This window comes from Podarcis bocagei, assembly GCF_964188305.1.
Source record: "Podarcis bocagei genome assembly, chromosome: 4".
In the NCBI taxonomy this organism is placed as follows: Eukaryota; Metazoa; Chordata; class Lepidosauria; order Squamata; family Lacertidae; genus Podarcis; species Podarcis bocagei.
This window is the reverse complement of record NC_138128.1, coordinates 93,192,345-93,208,407: the sequence shown is the minus strand read 5'-3', so window position 1 is coordinate 93,208,407 and position 16,063 is coordinate 93,192,345. Positions and strand designations below refer to the sequence as shown.

At 47.3% G+C, this 16,063-nt stretch overlaps 1 protein-coding gene across 1 annotated transcript; it reads right to left on the bottom strand.

Annotated features, from left to right (window-relative positions):
• Positions 1-2,158: 2,158 nt before the first annotated feature.
• Positions 2,159-15,461, bottom strand: RBP3 (retinol binding protein 3). The gene is made up of 4 exons (XM_081191567.1): positions 12,319-15,461; positions 9,024-9,214; positions 7,122-7,264; positions 2,159-5,730 (listed from the first exon to the last, which is right to left on the bottom strand). Exons 1-4 carry the CDS (start codon positions 15,355-15,357, stop codon positions 5,411-5,413), a joined length of 3,693 nt encoding a protein of 1,230 aa, XP_081047693.1. The 5' UTR covers positions 15,358-15,461; the 3' UTR covers positions 2,159-5,410.
• Positions 15,462-16,063: the final 602 nt, after the last annotated feature.

Here is a 16,063-nt window from a genome sequence, read left to right as displayed (position 1 = left end):
ACCTCAGTGTCCGGGCTGAACGACGGGGGTGGAGACGCTCCTTCAGGTATGCCAAGGCCGTTTAGGGCTTTAAAGGTCAACACCAACACTTGGAATTGTTCTCGGAAATGTACTGGGAGCCAGTGAAGATCCTTTAGGACTGGTGTAGGCATTGTTGTCATGAGTAAAACATTGGACAGTACAGTGGTACCTCGGGTTACAGACGCTTTAGATTACAGACTCCGCTAACCCAGAAATAGTACCTTGGGTTAAGAACTTTGCTTCAGGTTGAGAACAGAAATCGTGCTCCGGTGATGCAGTGGCAGCAGGAGGCCCCATTAGCTAAAGTGGTGCCTCAGGTTAAGAACAGTTTCAGGTTCAGAATGGACCTCCAGAACGAATTAAGTTCTTAACCCGAGGTACCACTGTACCTGAGACATCATAGGCGATGATAGAGTTGGGCAATATTTGGATTCTTCATCTGAAACCAGGATGAAGTTCAGATCGCGATACCGGTTTCAGACTTTCTGAGCTGGTGGTGCATCGTGGCGCCACGGCCCCTGCCAGCACAGCACATTCCAGACTGCCTGCTGGTGGCGACCAGGGAGTATTGCCACCTCAAATTGCCTGCTTGCTGGTCAGCACGCATATTTGAGTGTTTGCCTTCACCCATGCAAACGGGACAGGCCGCCTCTTTCCTCCCAGTCAGGGGGGAAAGAGACAGCCCACTCCAGACTTCCGGAGGCGGCGCGAAACGGCAATGGCGGTCTCCTTCGCGCTGTGAAGGAAAAGCTCCCCAGAAACGGGTCGTCCGCTACGGCGAAGCGGAGACCAACACCACTTGCTTGGGCAAAGAGGCAAGTGTGCAGGCAGGCAGGAGGCGGATGGAGCACCTTCTCAGGCTCTGTCTGAGAAAGGGAGAGGGCAGGAGCTCCTGGAACACCATACCTCAAGGACAGCCTCTCCTCATAGGAACCAACCCAGACTCTGCAATCGTCACCTGAGGCCCTTCTTTGTGTGTCTCGTCCATGAGAGGTCTGGAAGGTGACCACACAAGAACAGGCTTTTTCAGTGGTGGTTCCCCATTTGTGGAATGCTATCTCTGGGGACGTGGGTGGTGCTGTGGGTTAAACCACAGAGCCTAGGACTTGCCGATCAGAAGGTCGGTGGTTTGAATCCCCGTGACGGGGTGAGCTCCTGTTGCTCGGTCTCTGCTCCTGCCAACCTAGCAGTGCGAAAGCACGTCAAAGTGCAAGTAGATAAATAGGTACCACTCCGGCGGGAAGGTAAATGGCGTTTCCGTGCGCTGCTCTGGTTTCGCCAGAAGTGGCTTGGTCATGCTGGCCACATGACCTGGAAAAACTGTCTGCGGACAAATGTTGGCTCCCTCGGCCAGTAAAGTGAGATGAGCACCGCAACCCCAGAGTTGGTCATGACTGGACCTAATGGTCAGGGGTCCCTTTACCTTTAAGGTATTTAGAGGAACTTGGTAGGTGCTGCAATGATAAGATAATTTAATGTTTATGGCAGGATAAGCCTACCATAGTTCTGTACTGGCTTTGTTCAAATGTAACAATAAGCAGTAGGATAGTGAGTGATCTCCCTATGGCTGAGTTGCTTGGGTACCAGGACAGAGGCTGGGAGGAACCATGGTTCTCCCAGTTCATGTGCCAATCTGCTGCATGTGTTGATGCTTTTCCTGACTTTGTCATTTCCCTCATCCCAGAATGCAGCAGTGACTCAGCTGGAGAGCAGTCAGGCAAGCCCCGCAGCCCCACCATGTCGTCTGCTCTTGACAGCACCATGGTTTCACGAAGGAGCAAAGCGAGGGTACATGCTCCATCTTTTCTGGCTCTGGGAGAAAGAAACCACGAGACTTTGGCGCTACGTGAAAAGCAGCAGTACTGGGTTACTGCTCATAGTTTTTTGGGGCGGAGAACATATCACAAGAGGTAGCCAAGACTTGTTGCTTGCTTCTCCCAGAGGCAGGTAGAGTGGAGCGCGAACCAGTGTGCACCAGCATTCTGGTAGTTCACAGGAAACCATGGTTTCATTTCCAACCATGGTTTACTGTGTGAATGAGTATAATACAAAATATAAACTTGGTTTCATTTATTAGTGTAGACTACACAACTGCAATGAGTAGGTTAATGGGTTCTGGATGAAAGTTTCACGCAGTTCTCAGTTTCAGTAGCTTGGATGTAAAAACAGGTTGCTCCAATAAGAATACCTGTATGTGATATTTTGATCCCTTTGCAAGTGAAAGAAAAGCTCTTGGACTATTTATTTAGTCTACTAATAATCACTATACAAGATAAGTGTGAATAAAAAGCATTTTACCCTTTAGACACAAGGTAAACATTACATCATTACACACAAATTTAGATATATTTAAATAACTTTGATGGCATTTTTATACTCACATGCATGTAGGCCCCATTGAACTCAGTAGTGCTTACTTCAGAGTAGATACATATGTTTAAAACTGTGTTGTTAAGCACGCCGAAGCAGCTAAGATTTGCTAAATACATACTGAAGACCAAAACGGCTCTATTTTAGCTACATAAACTGACACAGACCTTTATACTGTGACTTTTCCTGCAAATAAATCAATATATGCCACCAGATTCTTATTACAGAACTTTTCGCAGCGGTAATCTGGTTTACAAAATATGCAGCAAGAATTTTTAAATGCCCGCAAAAGTTGTAAATTAAATAAGCATCAGAATAAAATATGCACTTTGAAATCTAAGGGTAATTTCTTTTCGGTTTTGAAAGGGACATAAGGAATATCAGGCTTTGGAAGTTGAGAATAAAGGCCATAAAAATGGCGTGTGCTGCCCTAATGGGTTGCAGATCTGATGAACAGCAGCGATGCTAATAATCCGCCCATCTAAATAAGTCGTACATGTTGGAGTGGCTGGAATGCAATTCATCTCTTACACATGCAGTGACGACAGAAGTGTTTTCAACACAACAGCAAAGACATGACTCACATGAGAGCTGGGAGCAAGATGCTGATCACAGGGAGAAGCAGATAGGATTAAATCAGGTTTTTATTTTGACCTGACTTTTCTCTTTCTGTTCTTGGATCTTAATTCTCACAGAACAGTGCAGTCCAGATTCTGCTCTTAGTCTCCTGCATGATGCCCTTTTCTTAATAAACATACATTGGTGAAGATACAGAACGGAAGCCTATACGACTTGCATTTTTGTCTCAGACAAGACCTGACCGTTAGGCACTGCTTCCGGTCAGCTAGTCTGGGGAAAAAAATGTCCAAGTACAACAAGGAAATGGGTTTCAAGAACACCTGGTCACTGATAAGAATTCTGGTGGCAAACTCAGGCTCCATATACTAAGTAATATGATTCAGCTAATGACATATCACTGGAACCATGATAGATGGGTCTAACGTGCTACGTTTTCGTAAAAAGGTCTTGTAAAAACCCTCAATGAAAACAGGCAGCCTCCATCACTTCCCAGATTAGAGAAATAGATGGACAACCTTAGGAATTAAATGTGGGGCTGGGAGAATTGGGTAGCAAAAGATTTCCACCTTCTGGAGAATGTTGCATGGGGAAAAAGTGGTAGGATTGTGAAACCCTCCAGTGCCCTCCTGCCCTTATGCCAAGGAATCCTGTCAGCAGCGCAAAGGATGGAGCCCTCTCTGTGCTGAGGTTGGAAATAAGGTTTATTCCTTGCTTCCCTTCAGAAGGATGTTGACAAACTGGAACGCGTTCAGAGGAGGGCAAAGAAGATGATCAAGGGTCTAGAACAGGGGCCAGCAAACTTTTTCAGCAGAGGGCCGGTCCACTGTCCCTCAGACCTTGTGGGGGGGCGGACTATATTTTTTTTCCGGGGGGGATGAACGAATTCCTATGCCCCACAAATAACCCAGAGATGCATTTTAAATAAAAGCACACATTCAACTCATGTCAAAACACCAGGCAGGCCCCAGAAATAACCCAGAGATGCATTTTAAATAAAAGGAAACATTCTACTCATGTAAAAACACACTGATTCCCGGACCGTCCGCGGGCCGGATTGAGAAGGCGATTGGGCCGGATCCGGCCCCCGGGCCTTAGTTTGCCTACCCTTGGTCTAGAAACCAAGCCTTGTGAGGAACAGTTCAGGGAGTTGGTTATGTTTCGCCTGAAGAAGAGGAGACTGAGAGGAGATATGATAACCATTTTCAAATACTTGAAAGGTTGTCACATGGAAGATGGAGCGAGCTTGTTTTACGCTGCTCCAGAGAGTAGGACCCCGAACCAATGGCTTCAGATTACAAGGAAGGAAAGTCTGACTAAACATTAGAAATAACTTCCTGATGGTTAGAGCTGTTTGACAGCGGAACGGAGTCCCCTGGGAGGTTGTGGGCTCTGGTTCATTGGAGGTTTTTAAGAAGAGGTTGGGTGAGGGATTCTTTAGAGCGGTGATTCCTGCATTTCGGTGGGTTGTCGTGGGTTGCCTTTTCGGTCCTTTCCAACTCTGCAATTGTAGGATTCTGCGATCCTTTAAAGGATCAGAGCTGGAAAGACCATGCAACAGAGAGGAACTGGGCTCAGAAGCTCTGAGTTCAATTCCCTCCGTTTCACTGTGGAGTGTTAATGGTTTCCTACTTATGCTTATATCATTCTGAAAATGCACAATCTTTCCTTTCTTCAGGCACTCTCTTCTTCTCACTGCCTAGTAAACAGTAAAACTCAGAACCAATTCAAGCGGCCTGAACATTCGCAAACACACAGGAATGACGCTCCATGTCAGGAAGATCTGCAATCAGATGCAAGGAGCTTCTTGGGAGTTCCCCAGACAGGAGCGTCTTCTCTCACAGGCTGTCTGCATGCACGCATGCCCCCAGGCTCACACATGGCAATATTGCCTTCAGTCTGATGAGTTTCTGCCTAGGCGCATAGGACTTCTTTGGTGGCAAAGGTAGAAGCATTTTACACACTTCTGAATAACCCCTACAGGAATCGGCATCTCTCTTCACGACGATTCACACGCGTACAAGATTGCATGAATCCGCTCGCTGAATCAGCAAGGACGAATAAGGGGCGCACGCCAGCGAGGGGGGATGACATTCAGGGTGGCGTGACCTGTAAATTTGCATCGAAGTGGAAATGGAAGGGTACATGCACAAACTCGAGTAATCAGAGAGCTTCGGCTGCTCCTAGCCATCTACTCTGTTTGTATTGTGGGGGCTCATGCCTTCCTGGGTCTGAAAGAGGAACCTGTGGGTTGGGTTGGGGAGTTCTTTTGCATGTCTTTCTTCCCCCTTTGTGGACTTCTCATAAGAACTGGGACTGGGTCAGTGATATCCTTGAGAGAGCAGAGGCCTGGGACAGATTTGCCAGGATGAAACACTCACCTCCCCTAATTTTTACTTCCTGCCTTTTGCTCCCATGGGGCCTTTCGTTTTGGACCTCGAGTTTAGCTAGACCTGTGCAGCCGCAACATTTCCTTAGCCTTGATGAGTGCCACCTCAGGAGGAACTTCCATGTGAGGTCTAACGCCCACACCCTCCCAGGTGTCATCCATGGAAATGATGGATCTGGAAGTTGGAATGGTGAGGTAGAGGCTGGTGCCATCCACGTGGTATGTCTGAGGCTGGAGGCAACCCCCGCTGGTCCTTTGCCCAACGATGAAGGCTCTGCCCAGTCTCTTCATGATGAACACAAATTCCTCGGCAGCACCGGCAGTGACAGAGCTGGTGAGGATGACTAGACCTTTATTGGAACCGTATCTCATACCTTCAAGAGGCAAGATAACATGCAGTAGGTTAGTACATTGGTCCCTTTCAACCCTACAATTCTATGATTGGCTCCCCTCCTCCTTGCAGCTATGAAATAAGGGGTATTAAGACCTCAAGGGTTCAAAATCAACAACAAAATTGAAATACTTAATTTGCGTAGGCTGGATCTACACAGCTATAAAAAAACGCTATGGAGGGAAAGTTGTAAAAGCCCACAATGGAAATTATTATTGACTTTCCATTTCAGCTCTACAGCGCCATCTGGTGTCACAGTGTTATGACACATTTATAATGTTATAATTCGACTAATGTAGTTGAGTCCATAGTGTCTCAATTTTAGAAGTGGCATATATGAATCTTGTTCCTGCTTACAGCAATCCTGAAAAGCAAGTGGCTATTCCTTCTGTTCTACAGATTGCAGATTAAGGCCAAAAAAGTGCAGCTTGAGAAAGGCCACACAGACAGCCAGAACCAGGCAACTGCCTGAAGCGAGAGTAATGTCATCCTCAACCCAGATCCCTGAGGAAGATGCAGGAGGAAATACAAGCTGCTCTACCCAGTGGGGAACTTTCGGTGCCTTCCCAGGTCCCTCCTGACCTGAGGATTTAGCTCTCCCACCTTCCTCACACTCGGTGGTCTAGCCCCAGTAACACCCCATTTTCAAACATTACAAAAAGTGAGGTGTTAAACACTGTTTCTCCATGTATTCATTGCGTCCCCCCCATTTCTTAATCAGAACTGCTTGACAATGATCCATGCTTTCAGCCGTTCTGACATTTCACAAATCAGTGGCTTTCTAATATACCGTATTTTTCGCTCTATAGGACGCACCTTTTCCCCTCCAAAAATTAAGGGGAAATGTGTGTGCGTCCTATGGAGCGAATGCAGGCTCCTTGGCTTCAGTGATAGCAATGCGAAGGCTCTGAATCGCAGAGGGAGTGCTCCCCCCGCGCTCCTTGGCTTCACGTTGCTTTTGCTGAAGCCTGGAGAGCGAGAGGGGGTGGTGCGCATCGACCCCTCTCGCTCTCCAGGCTTCAGGGATAGCTGCCTGAAGCCTTCGGAGCACAGCGCGAGTTCCCGCTGCACTCCGGAGGCTTCAGGTTCCTTTTGCTGAAGCCAGGAGAGCAAGACTCTCCCGGCTTCAGCAGAGAGGGAGAGCTGCGCAGCGCCCCTTCAGCCAGCGGGAGGAGAAATGGAAGGGGCTCCGTTTCTCCTGCCGCTTCGCTGAAGGGGCGCTGAGCAGAGGGGGGGGGGGAGAATGTTTTTTCTTGTTCTCCCCCTCTAAAACAAGGTGCGTCCTATGGTCGGGTGCGTCCTATAGAGCGAAAAATATGGTAGGTATCAGGAAATCTATTGGCACCTACAAACCAAAAGTATAATTGCTCTCACCTGTAAGCTGCGAAAGGGTCCACATGTCTCTGGTGGTATCATTGGGTCTGTTGTAGACCTTGTCCAGAAGAACTGGGTGTCCTTCATCAAAGAAATATGAGCACAGAGCTGCTACGGAAGATGTAGAGCCTCCTATATTATATCTAAAGAGAGGAAGAAAGCCCAGATCACATAAGGTTCAACCTGAGGGACAAGGCAGACATACTTTCTAAAATGTGCTGCATGGTTTGAACACACGTCTATTCAGTGAAGGGAGGGAATCTGGATCACAGACAGAAGTACTGTTCTTGGGGGACAGGGGGTGGGCTGGTGTGGAGGACTCCCTGGTCCTGAATGGGGTAACTGTGCACCTGAAGGACCAAGTGCGCAGCCCAGGGGTCATTTTGGACTCACAGCTGTCCATGGAGGCGCAGGTCAATTCTCTGTCCAGGGCAGCTTTCTGCCAGCTACATCTGGTGCGCAGGCTGAGACCCTACCTGCCTACGGACTGTCTTGCAAGAGTGGTGCATGCTCTAGTTATCTCCCGCCTGGACTACTGCAATGTGTTCTATGTGGGGCTACCTTTGAAGGTGACCCAGAAACTACAACTAATCCAGAATACAGCAACCAGACTGGTGACTGGGAGCAGCCACCAAAGCCATATAACACTGGTCCTGAAAGATCTACATTGGCTCCCAGTACGTTTCTGAGCACAATTAAAAGTGTTGGTGCTGACCTTTAAAGCCCTAAACGGTCTCTGCCCAGTATACCTGAAGGAGCATCTCCACCCCCATCGTTCAGCCTGGACACTGAGGAACTCCTCCAAGGGTCTTCTGGTGGTTCCCTCACTGCAAGAAGTGAGGTTACAGGGAACCAGGCAGAGGGCCTTCTTGGTAGTGGCGCCTGCCCTGTGAAACACCCTCCCATCAGATGTCAAGGAAATAAACAACTATCTGACTTTTAGAAGACATCTGAAGGCAGCCCTGTTTAGGGAAGTTTTAATGCTTGATGTTTTATCACTTTTTTATTATTATATTCTGTTGGGAGCCACCCAGAGTGGCTGGGGAAACCCAGCCAGATGGGCAGAGTATGTATGTATGTATGTATGTATGTATGTATGTATGTATGAATAAATAAATAAATAAATATTGTTATTGTTGTTATTGTTATCACCCTCATCATCATCACAGATTTACTGTGAAGGTCCGAATCTATAGCCTGCTGCCATATAACTGCATGTATGACGTTTGAAATGTTCAGTTGCACTGATACAAGTGGTTTAAGGGACAAAGGGATTAAATCTGAAGCTTTGAGAAACACCACTTTTACTGTGTATGTTCCATTTTGAAAATTACAATTAATTCCTTAAATTGGTGATCCCTAAAACACGAAGCCATTTTGCTAGGGATAATTGGGATGGAAGTTCTGAAGACGATGACTAATTTTTAATTTTTAATTTTTTTGCGTATGCAGCAACTACAGAATCTTATACACGCCAAAAAAGGAAGACATTCCAACCAATCGATTATGCTGTAATGGCAAAATTGATTGTAAAATGTAACAGATCAACACGATGAATTGTTTATGGAATTGTTATGAAAATTGGAGGCCTTTCTTAGACTGTCAAAGTATTTTAGCGATATGAACTAGTGAGCAGGATTCGAGATATAAGCGGCGGGGGGCTGAAATGACAAGATGGACTTGGGGGTTTATTGCAGCAATTAAGGATAAGAATAAAAACATCCAGGCTGGAGGAGTGGGAAGTCAAAAAGAAAAATATAAGTGAGTGATGCATGTGAAGTAAATTTGTTTAAACTTTGGGAAAATCAAATAAAAATTAACATTTAAAGAAAGAAAAGAAAATTATGATTAATTCCTCGTTGATTTCATCCAGTCCCTGATAATTTTTGGTCTAGCAGTTACCTCAGGTCTATGATTAGCGCATCCGTGTGGGCAATCTTCTCCCAAACGTGTTTCAGAAGCAGCTCAGAGAGTTGAGACAAAAGATCGCAGTCGGCAAACATATCAAACCTCAAGTAGCCCACGTTGTTCTCAAGCACGTTGGTGTGGTAGGAGAACTTAACGAGGTCTTCAAACATTTCGGGAGGAGGGATCTGCCATGGTTTGAAGAACATAGGTTGAAGAACATAGAAGGGCATCGTCAAAAGAATGAAGATGGTGGAGACCCAGGGTTCAAATCTCTACTCAGCCATGATGCTGGTTCCTGTTTCTTAGCCTGCCTCATTCCTACCTCACATGGTTGTTGTGAGAAGGAAAGGTGGGAAGGAGAGAACCATATACACCTTTAGTTCCTTGTAGGAAAGGGGGAATATACATGGGAATAAATAAATCTTGTTTCTCTACTAGGTGCCCCTTGTACTCTGAACCCGTCAGAAACCATGAAGGGACAGCAACTTCCCTCCTGAGCAGATATATGCATTTTAATGCTAAAACTTCTCAGTTACAGTAAAAGCATTTCACTCACTCGCAAACCTGGTGTAAGTAGAAATCAGAATTTTAAACGAATAATAATAATAATATCTTTAAAATGAACCATGGCCATCTGTTGAACCTATTAAGTTAAGGCTGCTTTCCTGTGTTAAAAAACAAACCAGGGAGGCAAACATTGGAAGTTGTGTTTTATTACTGTAGGTTACCTGCCGACTCAAGGACTAGACCAGTGGTTCTCAACCTGACCACTAGTAATGCTGACTAGGAATGATGGGAGTTGTAGTCCAAAAACATGTGGGGACCCACAGGTTGAGAACAACTGGACTAGACAGAGGGCCTTCTCGGTAGTGGCACCTGCCCTGTGGAACGCCCTCCCATCAGATGTCAAAGTAATAAACAATATCTGACGTTTAGAAGACATCTGAAGGCAACCCTGTTTAGGGAAGTTTTTAATGTTTGATGTTTTATCGTGTTTTTAATATTCTTTTGGGAGCCGCCCAGAATGGCTGAGGAAACCCAGCCAGATGGGCGGGTTATGTATGTATGTATGTATGTATGTATGTATGTATGTATAAATAAATAAATACAGTCATCACAGGCTGTAGCCTCGAAAGAGATGCTATCATGGACCTCCATGATTACCCACAAGACCATATAGATGATCAGAGGACCCATGTTACTGAGCTGTGCATTATCTTCACTTGTGAATAATTATGCATGTTTATTACTCTATCAAGGGACGCGGGTGGCGCTGTGGGTTAAACCACAGAGCCTAGGACTTGCCGATCAGAAGGTTGGCGGTTTGAATCCCCGCAATGGGGTGAGCTCCCGTTGCTCGGTCCCTGCTCCTGCCAACCTAGCAGTTCAAAAGCACATCAAACTGCAAGTAGATAAATAGGTACCGCTCCGGCGGGAAGGTAAACGGCGTTTCCGTGCATTTGCCAGAAGTGGCTTATTCATGCTGACCACATGGCCCGGAAGCTGTACGCCGGCTCCCTCGGCCAATAAAGCGAGATGAGCGCCGCAACCCCAGAGTCGGCCATGACTGGACCTAATGGTCAGGGATCCCTTTACCTTTACCTTTATGACTTTATCAACAAAGAAAGACAGTTTTGCTCAGATACTGCTAACCTTTGCTTCTGGATCTATACTGCCCAAGCCTATCCATGGTACCTTAATTTGCACCCCGCCCTGGGATTTGCTTTGAAATAGGCAGGCAGATAATTGCAGCAGTTGTATGCTTACCATATGTCAGGAAAATCCCTGACATGTCCTGGTCACCGGGTGCACAAATGGTGTTGGGGGATTTTTGCCGAATTGGCAAAATGTCAAGGAAAACCCGGATGTATGGCAACACAGTGGAAAAAGCAGTGGAAACAGGAAAAAAAAGCTTAAACTCACTGTTTGGGTTAGTCCCCCCCCCAAAAAAAGCTCAAAAATTTGGGTTTGTTCCCAAAAATAAGCTTAATAATTTTGGTGGTTTCCTAAAAAAAGTTCAGCGACTTTGCAGGTGTCAGGAATTTTACTTTTTGAACTATGGCAACCCTCAGCAGAGAATCCGTTACACTGGAGAACTGAGACAGGGTTGCCATCACTTGCCCTGATATGCCCACATGTTTGTTGCAGCTTCTGACTTTTGAACAGAGCATGTGCGACGATACAGTCTGTGTTTAGAATCTGCAGAGTGCAGGTCATGCAGTCAGAAGAGGTGCATGTTCAGAGTGCAGGAGACTCTGCTCAGAAATTACCGTATTTTTTGCTCTATAAGACTCACTTTTTCCCTCCTAAAAAGTAAGGGGAAATGTGTGTGCGTCTTATGGAGTGAATGCAGGCTGCGCAGCTATCCCAGAAGCCAGAACAGCAAGAGGGTTTGCTGCTTTCACTGCGCAGCGATCCCTCTTGCTGTTCTGGCTTCTGAGATTCAGAATATTTTTTTTTCTTGTTTTCCTCCTCTAAAAACTAGGTGCGTCTTGTGGTCTGGTGCATCTTATAGAGCGAAAAATACGGTATGCTAGTTTGGCCCTAAATTGTAACTGGGGGATGACACACCGTGAAAAACAGGAAGGGCAAAAAACTGATACGGGCAACAATAAAAGTGTCTTCTTAAAAAAAACAACTGTAGAAAGGGATAGTAACACTGTGGAGAGAATAGGACAACTTATTATTTTGCTAGTTATGCTCTTTCAAATGTGCCTTTTATATTTGACTTCACTTAGTCATGCTTTCTTTTGAAATGTTTAAGATAATTTTTTTGTTAACTTTGCTCTGCTAAACGTGGATTCTGCAGTTGACCTCCTCTGCAGTTTTTTTTTTTTTTTAATGTTCAGGATAATATTTTAGTTTCCTGTTAATTATGTCTGAATGAATGTTAATTGTATTTACGTAAATGTATACTTTGTATTCGACTTTCTTCAGTAATGTTTTATTCTAAATTGTTTTATTTGCTGTTTTAATGTAGGTGGTAAACTGCTTTGAGATCCCCCCTAAAAATATACAGCAGTATAGAAATGGAATGAATAATAATAATAATAATAATAATAATAATAATAATAATAATGCACATGATTTGCCACCGATCCTCTATAACGTGGCAGGGTAGCAGAAAGTTCAGTGATGCCATAGGATGAAAAAGTAAACACACACACACACACATACACACATGTTTGCCACATTTCCCAGCAGGGCCGGCCCACACATTAGGCAGGGTGAAGCAGTCACCTTGGCTAGCAGAAACCGAAGAGGTAGTACACCCCGAATAGGAACTTACCTGCATGGGCACGATACCTGGGATGTGGTCCTTTGAATGCTCAGGGATGTGGGTGATCTTGAGGTGCCTATCTCCAGAGAGAGCTTTTAGGTTAGCGTTCATTTTCTCAGCCAGTTCCACCTCACAGTTGACATTTCTGTAGGCGGCTTGCTCAGCAAGCTTGGCTGCCACTGTAGCCCCGATATCGACAAAGGCATAGTTGTCGGCCACCAGTTTGCCCACGGTCTGCAGCACACTGGGCAACCTGGCGCGCAAGGCAATGATCTTCTGGGCGGAAGCCAAGGCCTCTGGAGCCTGCGTGGTGACGTGGGGCTCCACTCCAGACAAGCTCCACACTTTGCCAGTGACTGGACTGAGCACCACTTGGCTGGGAATCGATGCGTACAATGGGCTGCTGCCTATGTGGTAATTGCCAGCCGAAAGCGAGCCCCCGACTGTGGGCTCCCCAATTACTGTGGCACGATGCAGGTCCTTCAAAGAGCGAGTGAGGGCTTCGGCAGCCGAGCCACTCATGTGGCTAATTAGGATATAGACATCCTTAGCCGAGCCGTAACGTTTGCCGGTCACCTCGGGCAAAGTCCACACCTCGGTACTTTGAGAGGTGCTGCGGTCGAAAACTGTGTACAGGTGTCGCTGAGGAGCGGCGTCAAAGAAGTAGGAGCAAAAAATGGGCACGCCGTTGGAGTAACTGCCTGTGTTGTAGCGCATGTCGACGACAATAGCTTCCGTTTCCACCAACTTGTCCCAAACTATGTGCAGCACCTGTGGCCCGATAGCCTTCACCGTCTCCGCCTCAGCCATCATGTCAAAACGCAGGTACCCCACATTGCCTGGCAACACCTCAACCTTGAAAAGAGCCTCGATGAGGTAAGCCAGTTCCTCGGCAGTGGGCATCTTGTCGGGAGAGTGCTCCTCTGGAGGCGGCGCCACGTGGCTGTGGAAGATGTGCAGCTGATGATCCCCAGAGGTTTCTTGAAGGTCGCTGGTCAGCTGAGAAGCGAGGGTCTCAAAGTCCACGGCTGAGCGATACCCGCCTTTGGCCAGCTTGGAACGGAGGGCGGCACTGATCCTGGTGGCCATTTCCGGTATGGCATAGTGGGCCTCCAGCAACTGCCTTACTTCCTCGACAAGTACTCCCATGCCGTTGTGGAAGGCCAGTATTTCCTGTGCCTTTTTAAGAGCCTCGTCAGCCAACACGATGGCATCGGGAACCACCCCGCCACCCAGCCAACACTCCCCGTGGTTGTCGATAAAAGAGACGACCGGTACATTGATCAGAAGGCCGCAATCTGCTCCTTCACTGAGCTGCAAAATGCAGAAGGTGTGCGAGTGGGTCAAGATACCTGCCGTAATCTCGCCAACCAGGGTGGCACGGCCAAGGGACTGCATGAGGTAAGCAAACTCCTCAGCGGCTGTGGCCGTGTGGTGGCTTGTGAGCAGGTAGACGCCCCGCCGAGCTCCGTAGGGCTTGCCTAGCATTTCAGCCCTGCTGTTGTGGTCCTGGGACTGGTTTGTGCGCCTGTCGTAGGTGGTGAAGAAATGTACAGCGCCAGCAGAAGGGTCTTGGAAGTAGGAGAGCAACACTGGCACAGCGGTTGAGGAGGGGCCTCCGATGTTGTACCGTAGGTCCATGATCAAATTGTCTGTGGCTTCCAGGGGCTCCCAGACTTGACGTACGAGGTAGGGCCCTAGCTTGACCAGCACCGTAGCATCTGCAAACTCGTCGAAGCGCATGTAGCCCACGTTGCCTGGCAGTACCGACACCTTGAACACGGTATTTACCAGGGCGTGCATGAGTTGCTCGTCGTTAGGTAGGTCGGTAGCCATGGCAACCTGCTCCTCGGCTGGTGCAGCTGCAAATTCGCCCGGGGCGGCAGCCCGCAAGAATAGGCGCGGGTCTTCCGACACAGTGTGGAGTTCAGCGTTGAGCTTGGAAGCCAACTCAGTTGCCGATAGGACGGAAGAGTGGTCAAAAGCAGAGAGGTGCGTCAGCAGGGTGGGGACTCGGTCTACCACGGAATAGTTGTCCTTCAGGATACCCATCAAGAGGTTGATACTGCCAGGGATAGCTTTGCGTAGCGAAATGATGCCCAGGGCTTTCTCCAAAGCTTGCTCTGATGAGGCAGCTACGCATGGCTCCACGCCACTGCTTTCCCAGCTTTGCCCGTTTCCACTCAAGGGACTCACGGAGCAGGATAGAGGAATTGTCATGTAGAACTGGGAAGCCCCAATCTGCAACTTTTGGGTGTCCAAGGAGCCCCCGGCTGACTTCTCTCCCACTATGATAGCCCTGTGCATTTGTTTGAGGATATAGGCCACATCTTCCGCCACCCCTGTGGTGTGCTGGCTTATCAACAAAACAACGTCCTTCTCCTTGCTGTATCTCACACCCAGCACCTTCGGCAAAGTCCAGATTTCCACGGTCGTATTGGACGGCCGGTTGTATATGGTATCCACATGCAGCACCTTGTCCTCGTTGTACAAGTAAGAGATAATGAACGGGATGCCGGAAATCTGCCCTCCGGTGCTGTAACGCAGGTCGAGGACCAGAGCTGACGTCTCCATCAAGGTTTTCCACACCTTTTCTACCAGGAAAGCCCCAATCTGCTCCACAGCATCCTGACCGATGATGGAGTCGATCCTTAGGTAGCCTACGTTGCCCTCCAGCACCTCGGACTTCACTGTGTGTTGGATGAGATTTAAGAGCTGCTCCGAGGTCAGAGAAATCTTTGCTTCTTGCTTGGGGGCAACGGGAGCTGAGGGCTCATAAGAAATCACCAGCCGCGGGTCGTTAAGGGCTCCTTGCACCCCAGCTGTCAGAACAGTCGCCAAAAGTTTGGGATCAGAGATGTCCCAGAACTCGCCGCCCTTGATAGCTTGCTCAATGGCTTCTTGCATCCCCACCAGGTTTTCGGGAAAGCAATAATTATCCAGCAGAAGCTTTGCCATATCCAACACCAGTGTGGACTGGAGGATGCCCTCAGTACAGCTGCTGCAACACATCAGGGCCACCCACAGCAGGAGACGTTCCCCGATCATTTTCTTTGGTCAGGATAGTGCAAAGTGAAATGTGCCGCAAGAGAAATCCAAACCACTTGCAGTCTGGGAGGATCTTAGCTTTCTGCCGGCGCTCTCTGTGAATCAGTGCTGAACAGCCAAGTATTACATTTGGAGAGCATGGAATATCCTTTAACTAGCCCTTAAATCTGGTTCTAACCCCTTAATCTCATTAAACTGGAGGGCATCAGACAAAGGCCACACAAAGTGCAGCTTCATCGTTCAACAATCCCTCTTACAAAACGGCCTTTAAGGAGCTTTAGGAAGCCAAGAGAAGCGCTTAGATCGGGGGTTTCCAAATGGTAGTCTGTGGAACGCCAGTGGTCATTCATGTGGGGCGTGGCAGGTGTGTGAAAAACACTTAAAATCTGAATGGCAAGGTAATAAAATTCAATGTAAGGAACAAAAGGATCAATCAAGAGTAACTGAATATCACACAGCACCTACAGCACATTGCAACTGCTACAACAGGCAGAAAAATCATTAAATGGTCCGCCGAGAACCCCAGTAATTTCCAAGTGGTCCATGGGCCACTCTTAGGAGACTTTTGTGGGAAACTGACTACAGTTGAGCTTGTTTAATGTTTATTATGTTTTTGTATATGCTGGAAGCTGCCCAGAGTGACTGGGACAACCCAATTGGGTGGGCAGGGTATAATTATTATATTTATTTATTTATTTATTTATTT

Coding starts and splice junctions, on each gene's coding strand:
- RBP3 (XM_081191567.1), bottom strand. CDS start 15,357: ATGATCGGGGAACGTCTCCTGCTGTGGGTGGCCCTGATGTGTTGCAGC. Junction 9,215..12,318: donor CAGGTATCGTGCCCATGCAG/GTAAGTTCCTAT, acceptor AAACCATGGCAG/ATCCCTCCTCCCGAAATGTT. Junction 5,731..7,121: donor GACCCTTTCGCAGCTTACAG/GTGAGAGCAATT, acceptor TGCCTCTTGAAG/GTATGAGATACGGTTCCAAT.